The 12,750-nt window shown below is 36.9% G+C and overlaps 2 protein-coding genes across 2 annotated transcripts in view; both read left to right on the forward strand.

The window, feature by feature from the left end:
- The window catches only part of LOC103037073 (UDP glucuronosyltransferase 5 family, polypeptide G1), a 246,053-nt gene that overhangs the window by 78,925 nt on the left and 154,378 nt on the right, over nucleotides 1-12,750 (forward strand). The window lies entirely within an intron of this gene.
- The window catches only part of chrnb1 (cholinergic receptor, nicotinic, beta 1 (muscle)), a 44,150-nt gene continuing 43,240 nt past the window's right edge, over nucleotides 11,841-12,750 (forward strand). The window contains exon 1 of the mRNA XM_007250163.3: nucleotides 11,841-12,095. Coding sequence (XP_007250225.2) covers nucleotides 12,035-12,095 — 61 coding nt within the window. The 5' untranslated portion in view covers nucleotides 11,841-12,034. The remainder of the gene's footprint in view (nucleotides 12,096-12,750) is intronic.

Below are 12,750 nucleotides of genomic sequence, written 5' to 3' on the forward strand. Positions count from 1 at the left end.
AGCGAGCTGTCAGCAGTGATTAGTTTCTTCACCATTTGCTTTAAAGCCATCGTGACTGATGGAAGCACACTGTGGCTGACGCACACGTATATCAGACGACGTAATTACTGCGTAATGTTGCCGCGTCACCATGAGCAGGTGTGAGCTGTCTGTCAGTGCATCATTCTCAATTAACTGAATGGCGATTGGTGCATTAGTGACGCTCGGAAAAACGCCTGTGTGAACACGACCTTAAGTAGAAACCTCCAGAACTCCAGTATCCTCAGAGTTTTGTCCATTTACTACAGTCATATGTTATCTTCTGACACTAACATGATAATCTGAAGGTGTGTTCTGAACTCACATCCCTTTAAGGGAGCATTAGTTAGGATTTCAGAAACACCAACACTTTTTTGATCTTTTTAGACCCATCTCTTATAAGCTCACCTCTAAAAGGGCATTGCTCTTCTATGCATAGTGAAGGTGTTTCGCAAAAATGAGTATCAAACTCTCCTCTCTAAGGTGTTAGCAGTTTGGGTTGATATTTGGTGCTATCCATAACAATAATTAGCATATTGATAGTGATTATAAACCTATGGTTCTTTGTAATGAGCTCCCGTAAGTTTATCAGTCACTACCTGTGTTAGCTTTTGAGGAGATGGGTGGAGTAATAGAGTCTTGAGGTTAAAGTTATAGGGTGTTAATGAAATGTAATGAAATGTTAAGGGTTGAGTAATGGAGTGTTAGAAGATTGAGGTTGAGTAATGGAGTATTTAGGAGATATAGGTAGAGAAATGGGGCTTTATAGCGCGTTGTGTACGAGATCAGTCTAGTTATAGACAAGGTCCAGGCTGGATGCTCTTTTTCAATCAGAATTGTTCAGGCATTTAATACAATAATGTGCTAATGCTATTGTTAAAGTAATGATTTTATTATGTACCCCACATTGTATAGTTTATATTCATTATAAAAAAAAACATGTAAAGGGCCTGTCCCACTGCGATTGCGTCTAAATATCCACTAAAGTACATCCAAATTTCAGTGGACGCAGTTTAGTGGATATTTAGTGGATATTTAGACGCAATATAGACGTAGTTTAGTGGATATTTGGACGGCACCGTCCAAGTGGACGTAGTTTAGACGTTGCCGTCCACTTTAGACGCAAAAGTGGTTTGGTACCTCACAAAATTTTCGGAATAGACGGCGACTAATATGGACATAATTTAGTGGATATTTAGACGCAGTACGGACGTATTTTAGTGGATATTTGGACGGCACATACAGGTGGACGTCGACGTCCATAAAAATATTTTTCTGGCGTCCATCGCTTTTCCACACTTTCCAAGAGAATAGATGTGCTCTCTCTTGTAGCTCAAGAAGAAATGATGATTCACTAGAAAAAACAACCATATATAGTTGGACGTCGACTTCCAAAAAGTGGAAGTCGACATCCAAAGAGTGGAAGTCGACGTACAAATGTGGAAGTCGGCGTCCAACTTCAATTTAGACGGAATATGGACGTAATTTGGACGCACTGCGCAGCGCGTTCACTCAGTGGACGCAGTGTTTTCTGATAAATTTGGACGTACTTTAGTGGATATTTAGACGCAATCGCAGTGGGACAGGCCCTTAAGCAGAGAAAACTGACTATAGCTCCTTTATGAATTTTCTGTGAAATTTGGAAAGGAAACTATATTTACTAATATTGTTCCCTTCCAACCCTTATGCAATAAAATAAAGCAGCATATGTGAGGAGTTATATTAGGGCTTTAAATATATTTTTTATTGATTGCAATCGTGTATTTTATTGTATTTTCATGTTGCCGTTGAAAAGTACTAAAAAGGGTTGAACTTTTAATTTGTGATCCATTAGAGCAAAACTGTGACTTCAATGAAGTCTCACTATGAGCATCAAATCAGAGAGGCGACAGTAACCTGAATCTCCAGATATATATAAAATCCTTCAAAATCCTCTTAATCACGCAATTTCTATCTCTTCCTCCAGCCTCTTTAATCCATCTCATGAGGAAGATAAAACTATCTGGCCTTGTTTTAATGGATCATTGTGATAAAATGTTGTACTGTGATAAAATGCTACAGTACCCTCCCGTCTGCTGAGGCAACACTGAAGCAATCCATTGTTATTTGCAGTGATTTAAATTGTGTGGAGTGTGTGGAGCGTAGTTATGTGTATGAAACCTGCATGAAATGAAATGCCTTACAGGTACATTAAGTTAAAAGTAGGCTAGAGTACCTCAGTTTGTGGATGGTATTATTATTTTTGTCATTAATATTCATTTGTGGTCTGAGTTGTAGTCTGCTTAGGCATGTTTCTGGTTTGGATTGTGTCAGTATTAGCTTTCTAATGTTTAATTGCTGTGTTGATTGTGTTGATTGCTGTGTGGATTGATATCTTTTGACTGTAATTGACTTATCCATACTCCTCCCACAAATATGTTCTGTTATGTATAAACTCATATCTCTTTTATTCCTTCATCCACTTATCAGAGTGTGGTCTGGCCTTCTATCACAAAACTAAAGCTACCAGAAATCCAGCTCAGAGTTCTCTGAGTACTTTCTCTTACAGTAGTAATGTATGCTGATGGCATGTTCTCACTAATTATAATGGACTAGTTGTTCTTTTTCCGATACAATCTAATATACACTTATAAACAGAATCAGAAGGTATCATGTTGAATGGAATTTTGCCAATATATCTGTGAACATTACTTTAAAATAACACATTTGTGGGTGGAGTTTGTGGAATCTGATGTATTTTGGTCATTTATGTGTGCTGTGGTGTTTCTTGTGGTTTGGTGTGGTGTGCAGATTCTGTTCCCTCATGATTGTGTGTTCTAAAAGTTGTTCTCAGCCCAGAATGGCTGAGTTTATAACTAATAAACTAATAATTTAGTTTAGAATATGATCATTTGCACTTAATCCTAATTAAAAATAATTATTAAAAATGACCTTTAATCAAGAGAATATATATTGTTTTCTTATTTAAATATTTTAATTGGTATAAGTTAGATTTTAAACCTAAAATAATGTCCACTAGTAATGGAAAAGGGCAAATACTAAAATATAAATGGCTAGATATCATTTTTGCCAGTTTTTGACAATAGTGAAATGTAAACATCAACCACATTTTGCCTTTTCAGTTTATTTACTTTAAGCAGTTACTGTGTAGATATATTTTACCTACTCATAAAGGAGCTTCAGTTTAGTTCTCCAGCACCAAGGCTGGAGCAGTATTAGCATTAGCTGCTAACTGCAGCACTAGCTCTTTCAATGTTCAGAGCATATTGGACTGTATGTTTACTGTGTTAAAACATGCTACATGGGACGAACCGCTAGCTGATAGCACCCTGGCTTATCGTAACATTCAGGGTTCCTCAGTGTAGCACTGTTGGCTAGCATTTACTAGTGCTAACTGCATCTAGCACTGCTGCTAACCATGTCTAACGCTGCTGCTAACTGCAACTAATGTGGCTGCTAACTGCAGCTAGCACTGCTACTAGCCACAGCTAGCTCTGCAGCTAAACATGCTAAAATGCTGGAAATCTAAGCTTAACATCCTGTACTCATTTGACTTAATGAATGAATTAAGAATTAAGAATTACAGTTTTGTTTACTTGGGTGTCCCTCAGCAGCAAGGCCTGCTAAAATTAGAAGGGAAACATGGCGACACCCTTGTTCCTTACTATTGTCACTTAAAATTCGCTTTATAATCCGGTGCACAAAATACGGTAATAGATTTGTCTTGGTAAACTTAACACAGTCTTATCTAATGTACTGGGTTAATACCCCTAACTGTGAGTGTCTTTACATGCATGTCATAATCCAATTTTAAATATATTCATACAGCTATTTGATCATTTAAGAAATCCTTTAAATAGTAGAGTAAGGTCTAGAAATCTGACATAGAGATGGATTTTAGATCAGTAATCAGATTTTTCAGTAAATGTATACCCTTAACCTGAGTAATCTTGGATTTATCTGCCTGTGCATGTGTGAAAACACTTTTCAAAAATGTAAATAATCTTCTAGCTGATGTATTTTCACACTGCATCTTGATGTGTTAAAAAAAGAAGCGGCGTCATGAAGATAAGGTTTTATGTGATGTATACGTCACGGCTTATTCTGTAAGATTATGGGCTGTTTGCTAAGACAAAAACAAACATGTAAACTCTACGTTTACAGTAAATATGTTGATTAGATCTGACAGACTCCAAAGTCCAAAGTGCATTAATAGGTTTATGAAATGCATTTAAACGCACTCAGTGACAGTATATACTAAAAAACACTTTAATTCAAGCTTGTTTTAGCATGTTTGTCTGTGAGGTGTGTGTGTTGTGTGAGATAAATGAAGCACATGTAATTACAAAGGACAAATCTATAGCCTGTTTCCTGGATTGAGAGTGGAATATCCAGCAGATTAAATAGATTACCTACAAGTGCATTTAGGTGATGGAGGAAACGTGCCCAGTGAGAGTAATGCTCTCAGCCAGGCATGTTGCTTATTGTGTGTGTGTCCGCGTATGCGTGTGTCACTTTGAGGTGTAGTCCCAACCCTGTATCTGCAATGCAGCAGAAAAGACAAAAAACCCAGCCCTCCTCACGTGGCCCAAGCGAAGGGTTATCCCCTCCACGCTGCTCGCTTTGCAGCCCTCACCGATGCGTTTTGTGCCAGAGCCACCCTGCCTTAAATGTCATTACCCCTGTCGATTCCCACTGTAAGGCAGTGTGTGTGTGTGTGTGTGTGTGTGTGTGTGTGTATGTGTGTTCTGTCTGAGAGGGACCCCTGCTGCATTTTAAAGGTAGCGACTCTGAGACACATCTGCATTGCATAAGCGGCGGTTCCGTGTCAGTCCCTGTGCACAGTTGTGGGTGGCTAAAGGTGACCTTTAAGACTGGAGGCGCTCAGAGCTGTGCTACAGTAATTATTGCAATCCCTTGTTGTCTTTTCACATCGGCTTTACGCTCTTTATACACTTTATTTCTTTCTATCTCTGTTGTGAGCTCTGTTTATCGAGAATATGTTACTGTCTGTTCTATTTAAGTTCTATTCATTTTTTTTGTGTGTGAAAAACTATGAATATGTTCAGACTGACACAGCCTAAATCTGATTTATGGCATATCTAGATTATACAAAAAAAAAAAATTTGACCTTGATAAGACAACATCCTATGCAGATACATTTCAGACACACTAATCCAAACTGATAACTTGTACATAATAGTGCAGACAGTCATCTCAAAAGACCAAATTTTAAGTCTGAACATAGACACTTTCACTTTCACAGGTTTTGGACACAGTTAATTAATCGGGGACTAAATTGCTTTGCTATTTGTGTTTTACAGCACAATGTTTCTGCACCTTTACTGTACATGTCATGCTCTTCTTACACCATTTAAAAACACCAGCAGGATATTTTTAGAAATTTAGTCTCTATTAAAATATTTAATCTGATTCCTTATGATCTAATATGTTTCCTCTGCACTTCCTTAAAGGGTTCATATTCTACATTGTTAATCATAATAAATTTAGTTTTTTTCCTTTGGTCCACTTATGACATTGATAAGAGCATATGTATCAAAAACATGACCATTGACCATTTTTAGCCTCAATTTATATTAGAATTAACCAGGCTGTTTTTGTTACTGTGCCTTTAAGCCTTATGATCTGACCTCTGCTCTGATTGGCTGTATTGGTTCTCATTCTAAAAGCTCAGTCAAAGTTCCTCAGTTCTTTAACTGTGTTTGAAACTGTGCTCTATTCACTATGTATAGCTATCCTCTATAAAAGCTAGATCACTGTGTAAAGCACTGAAAACAACAGTCTTTACCAGAGAAGCTGCTCGTGAATCTTTTAACCAAATAAAATGATGGATTGGGTATTCCTTGTTCGATATGTATGTATATCACTGGTGCACTATATGTTACAATGCATTGTGGCGTTGTTATGGGTCGCTAAAATGCAAAATGACAGAATGCAATATAAATTAATGCACTATATAGTGAACAGGGCGCAGTTTCTGATAACGATACATTGTGATAGTTGTTTACTATTTCAATACATCTGATTAGCATACAGTATTTGGACTTTCAATTGGAATTTCAATCATATGAGCCCTTTGAAAGTATACCCTCCCCCAGTCTTTTATTTTCAGACAGAAACAGACCTATCAAATCATAGCTGGAGTATTATAGAGTAATGTACAGTATGTTATCTTAAATATAGTAACATGTACAAAAAAATACTGTTATCTGATTATAAATACCTGTTTTTTATTAGTTCATTACTACCTGTGCCCCATGCATTATGTGAACATTTCATCATCATTGGATCATCACAAAACAGTCCAAAATGACTTAGAATTAAATAGAACACCTTTTCCAATATAACATAAAATTTTTACCAGGTTTTGTTTTGATTTGTTTGACCACATGTAAAAAAAAATAATGCTAAACTTAATGAAGCCCTACTGTTTTTAATGGAATCCTATTTTTTGTCTTTGTACTAAAACAAAACTGCAAGTTCTGTTCCTGGTTCTGAATATCTGTATGTATGTGTGTATCTCTGTATGTCATGCCTCTGATAAGCACATTTTCATTCATTTTTTTTCTTCATGTTTGTCCAGATGTTTGTGTGATGAAGGTTTTTGTCTGATTAAGGTTTAATTGTTAATGAAATGTTGATTTGAGGATACGCCTCTGCGCCCTGACTATTAATGCAATTTTTTGATGCACTTCAGTCCGGGGAAACAAGACTGTTAGTGTTTAAGGGTGAATTAACACTTACGGACATCGGTGGACAAAAGCTGATGCTCCTTGAAAGGTGACAAAACTCCTGACCTTTGATCTCCAAGGGTCATCTGCCTGGATCTCCTGCAGCAGTATGGACTGCTTGATTTTTTTTTTTTTTTTGGTGATCACTGTCTTATACACCCTTAAAGAAACACGCACACCTTATAGCCATGTGTGTGGCATATCCTGATTGATGGAGTCAGCTTTATATCATACGGCTCCTGGGAGTTTTTTGTATGTTCTGCATGGATGATCGGAAAATATCGTCTTCCAAAAACGGATTTTAAAAACACAGACTGCGTTACTTTTCTCCCCATCCTTCGTCTTCCAAACCAAGAGAGTCAAAAGTCTTCCAGTCAAAGCCACGATGACACTATTTTTATAACAAAGAACACCAACTAAAAACGGGACAATCTCAGTGGAATCGTGTCAGGATTGGCTCCCCCATTTCACAAACACACGGTGGAAAACCAAACCAACGGCAGCAAAAAGCAGAATGACAGATCACGACGGAAGAGGTCTCGAGAACACGCATTCAAAGACTTCTTACTGATGCCTGAAGCAATATGACATGAATGAAGAACAGTGGAAGAATCAGTACTCTTAAAGCATGCATGAACCAACATCTACTGGACACATTTAAAAAAAGACCCCTATTTAATAAATCAGTACTACCCCATTCATACTACCTTCCCCCAGTCCATCCTCGCCCCTGCATTTGCAATAGAAACTGTATCTATTTCTATAATAACTTACACAGAGTCTGAGGGAGACATATTATTGGATATTATTGAATAAAACTAATATATTTGTATGATTGTAAAAAAAAAAATTGGGCCTCAATGTGTTTTCCTTGTATTTTTGGCTCTGTTTGTTTTTGAAGTCTGCATATTCTCTCCAAATCAAACACTATCAGAACAATATGGTGTGACAGCTCTGACAGCCTGATCCTAGAGCTGTGGGATAAGCAAAGTAATTTTAATACACTATGTTGGATGACTATTTATACACACACTAAATATACACTGACATGCCAAAAGTCATGGGATAGCAGTATGCAAAATAATCATGAAGTGTTACTTCAAAGGGTGGCTTAGGAACACTCTTATCTGTATAGGCTGTGAGGTGTTATCTTGTAACCTGAGTGAAGTTAAACACTGGCCAGTGTGCTCATGGTAAGGTGATGAGAATTATCGGACAGTGTTTTGAGTGGTAATGATCGTGACCAGCAGCTTCTGGCTAGAATTGTCCATGTAAACAGACTCCAAAAGGTGACTCAGGCAGAAATCACATCCACATTTAGTGCAGGAGGCCCCACACGCATATCCCGCAGAGTTCCTAAGCTTCCATGGGTAATGGCAAAAGTCATGGGACAAATTACTGGTTCCTTTGGTGTCACGTGGTGTCACATGATATATTCTGTAATATAAAAACCTTGTATTTCCATTTTTGATGTAATGTTCTTAATACTGGGTCAAAATGCAGTGTTACATGAACCACTAGTAAATCAATATTTTCTTATGATAATTAATACTTTATAATAAGTATTGTAATTAAAATATATATTTTTTTTGCTTCCTTGTAAATATGCCATTTTGAAGAAACATTTTTTGGGTTACAGCAATACATATACACATATATTTATAGCCAGTGTGCTGGTTATGTGTTGTTAATATTAGATTGAATTAGAACAGTGGTTCTCAAACAGCCTTTTCACAAGATAAACAAGATCAACTGTTCCACACATCTGCTTATCTGTAATCCAAACATATATGTCGTTTTTTTTTATATATCATCCAGTGTACCATCTTGGGATGATTTACGTACCACCTACATGTACCACAGTTTGAGATCCACTGAACCACTGAACCACTGAATTAGAAGAGTTGACTGAGTGCTTGTGAACCAAAAGGGGGCATCAGTGGACAACCCACAATAAAATAATACTAATAACAAACAATGTCAAATACAAGCTTGCAAACACAATTATACACATTTATATGTAATGGGTATAGCAAATGTCCAGGTACTGTAGTACAACCAATTAGAATTTTGTATCACTGTCTACAACTGAGCTCAATGCCAACAGTATTCCACAGAAAACCAAGTACTCTAAGGCGGTGGATCAGGTTTGAGAAGATGATGAGATTAGCTGTTTAGTGAAACACTAATTTAAGCCAATAGTTTCCATTTAACTGACAGTTTTCCAGTTACTGATACATGAAAAGGTAAGAAGAAAAATGGCTGCAAACAAGCACTTTTAATGGTGCATCACTCAATGAGTGCACCACCATTAAGAATAGAAAGGTAAAGAATGATGCAGTTTGCGATGCAGCAGAACAAACTAATGTACAGTATATGGATAAAGGTACTGGGACAAAAGTACCTGTTCATTCATTGTTTCTTTCAAAATCAATAGTAATAAAAATTGTTTATGCTGCTTTTGTTGGAGTAACTGTCTCTACTGTACAGGTAAGGTGTTCTAATAGACTCTGGAGCATTGCTGTTAGGATTTAATTGCACTCTGTGATAAGAAGAGCATTAATAAGGTCAGATTACAAAGATGTAATGGAAGCCAACTGTGTGCAATGAACATGATATTGCCGCTGTCCAACTAAAAACAAGTATCTTCAAAACAGCAACAGAAAAAAACTTCTAAACTTTCAATGAAATCAATGTAAATGTTTAAGTTTATTTCAGGTCTTTATTTAATGGTCATATTATTTCTATTGGTCCATTCATCAAGAAATAATGATTCGAAGTCACAATAACGAAGATACTTGTTTTTCATTGGACAGCGATGATAAACATGGAATTGGTGGAGGAAATGCTATACACAACTTATTGATTATCCCTTTCAGTCAAGCACAAAATATTTATCAATTGCATTTTGTATTTAATAACAGTAGCAGGCTGGAAAGTTTTCCTTGCTTAAGGGCAGAGTGATAGAAAAAAGCCATTGTTTCTCACAGTGACCACCATGCCTAAAGGCATTAAATAAACCTTATGTAAGAAAGCTCAGTTGCAGGAAACAATGCCATTGCATATCATTATCACATCAGTGATGGAAGCAAGCTGCTGAGCAGCAAAAATAAATCATTTATTTTACACATTTTCATTTAATCACCTATAAAAATGTGCAGGAAGTGGATGGAAACTTTGCTACTCAGATGCATTGTGCTTGTTAACAGGATTGAGTCTCAGTATATAAGCATATTAGCTCAATTAAAAAAGAAATGAGGACAATCAATAACATATTTTACTGGGTGCAGAACATGCACAGCCTGTAGTCCTCAATTTCCCATAATGAACATGAGCCTCATGGAGTGTTTTCATTAGCTTTTGGCTCTGCTTCCTCTGTTCCTGGACACGACAGCAAGTCTTCCTAAATTAAGAATTTAATACGCCACATAATGGAGGAGGAAATCCTGTAAGCGTAGCCTACATTACTGGAGTGTTCTCCTACCCTCTCACTTCAGCAGCCCTCTAAAAGTGTCAGCACACACCAGCAGTGGTATAAATCTCTGCGCTAAAACTGAAGATTCGTATTTTAACCTAATTGCTGAGATAACCTGAATAACTGTGAATAATTCATATTAATGACTCAGACAAATGGTGCAGGCCTAAATCACATTAGCGGTGCTTCTACCGGGCCAGAAGAGCTCACATCATTCTGTTGGCGCTGCTTCAAATATTACATCTAAAAACTTATAATCCTGAAAAAACACACACTTGAAATGGCCTCCATCAATATAAAGCCATATTCATCCATTTTCTTTTAATACAAAGAGAGTTAAACCCCTAAATGAACTCTAGAGGGGATTGAGCCGGCTTCTATATTCATACAGTCTGTCATAATTATGACCATAAAACTGACACTTGCTGCTTTTGATCAAATAGAATATCGTGACTGTCACACAAAATTTCATATGTTTTGTGCTTTTTAACCTACAGACATAATTTAAAACTTAAGCCCTTGCCATTCTAGAGCAGTAAAGGTACCCAAGAATGACAAATGAATGTATTTATCTTGGCAGAGTTTAAGAATGAAAGTTGGGAACCTTAAACACTACTGTTTCCTCCTTTCCACCTCTGAACATCCAGCATATCCAAAACAAGACTATTAAACAGGTCAATACCAAAACCCCACAACTGTTACATCACAGTCATGGCTTATTTTATTTTCACCCAAAGTGTACACTAGTGCACACTAAGCCCACTAATGGAAGCCCCATGCAATGCTAATAATAAATGTGGGAAATTTCTGCCGCGCTTTTAAGCTTATTATTTGCAATGGGATGTTTGACATGGAACTAAATTAAAAACACACACATATATATATTATTATTATTATGAGACACAATAATAGAGTTGTAAATATGCTTGCAATACCTGTGCATATTTTGCCCCAACCATATGTCTATTATTTGTACATCAAATAACCTTTACAGTTTAAGGAATCTTTTTTATTTATTAAGTGTCATACATCCATTATAAGAACATATATTTTGACATATTAAAAGTCTTCTATTTTAAAAAGACAAGGTTTTGCATGGCACTGTATTTTAACAAACACAACTCAAAATTGGCAACAACCTAATTATTATTATTATTATTATTATTATTATTATTATTATTATTATTATTATTATCTGTGTTTTAATCATTTAAACTCACACTAATGGTTCTGGTTGGGGGGCTTTGTGTGTGTCTGTGTGTGTGTGTGATTATTTTTTTATACCTCCATTTTAAGAACACGTTGACATTTTTAAATTCTTCTATTTGGGAAAGACAAGGTTTTGCATGGTATTATTTTTAATAAGCACAACATTTTTACAACCACATAATTTTGTATTACTTATTTACTTATATATTTATTAATGTCTTGCTCTCATTATATTTAAAGCAGTGCTTTTAAAAAGTTAAACTGTACTCACAGCAGTGTGTGTAGTTGGGGGTGTTTACCCCGTGTGTGCCTGTGTGTGGCGCTCTCTGAGTGTGTGTGTGTGTGTGTGTGTGTGTGTGTGTGTGTGTGTGTGTGTGTGTGTGTGTGTGTGTGTGTGTGTTCAGGAGTTTACTCTAGGCCCACCTGGCACCCCTTCTCTGCCCCCGAACACACACACATGCTCGCGCGCAGTGGGAGCGTATGTGTGTTAACTGTGTTTTAGTGACCGGGTGTGACTCGTTGTGTGAATGTGAGTGAGTTGTGAGAGTTGTGATAGTTTGTGAGTGTGAGTGAGGGGATAATGAAGGCTGTGGACTGGCTCACCCTGGTCTGCTGTGTGTTCGCCCTGGTGGGAACTGGAGGTGAGTTACTGGGTTGGGCACAGTGGTGTGGTGGGGTTGGGGTATATACACACAGGATATTAGGATATATATTTACAGGTCCTAACACTAGCGTAGCAGGGCTCTGCTGAAGTGTCTAATCTGTTACTGTAGCTACATATGTTACATTTTATATTACAGACAGACAGGCAGACTGTATAAATCCCAGGACAACACACATTACAGCAGTAATACCTCAGCTATCAGAGAACGTTACAAGAACGTTTAGCAATGTTTTGAAAAGCTTCCAGGAAGGTTAGCCTTTAACAATACTGAAATAATGTTCCAGGGACGTTTTAAAAACGTGTGAGAAACAAATTATTTGCATAGCAACGTTATTAAACGTTTCTCACGCAACATTCCAAACTATATAAGTACTAAACATTGTCGAAACATTCCCAAAACTAAAAATGTAAAAATTCCCACAAGTGACGTTGCTGCGACGCTACCAGAACGTTCTAAAACGTTAAAATAAACGTACTAAGAATATTCAGAAAACTTGACAGATTGGACGTTCTAAGAACGCTAACTGTAACGTTTAGAATACGTTCTACTAACCAGTCAGTGCCTGGAAGCAAACGCTTGTTTAAATCCAGTGATTAAAGCGTGAATCAGTCAAACCATATACAGCTCTGGG

The sequence above is a fragment of the Astyanax mexicanus genome, chromosome 8 (genome assembly GCF_023375975.1).
Source record: "Astyanax mexicanus isolate ESR-SI-001 chromosome 8, AstMex3_surface, whole genome shotgun sequence".
In the NCBI taxonomy this organism is placed as follows: Eukaryota; Metazoa; Chordata; class Actinopteri; order Characiformes; family Acestrorhamphidae; genus Astyanax; species Astyanax mexicanus.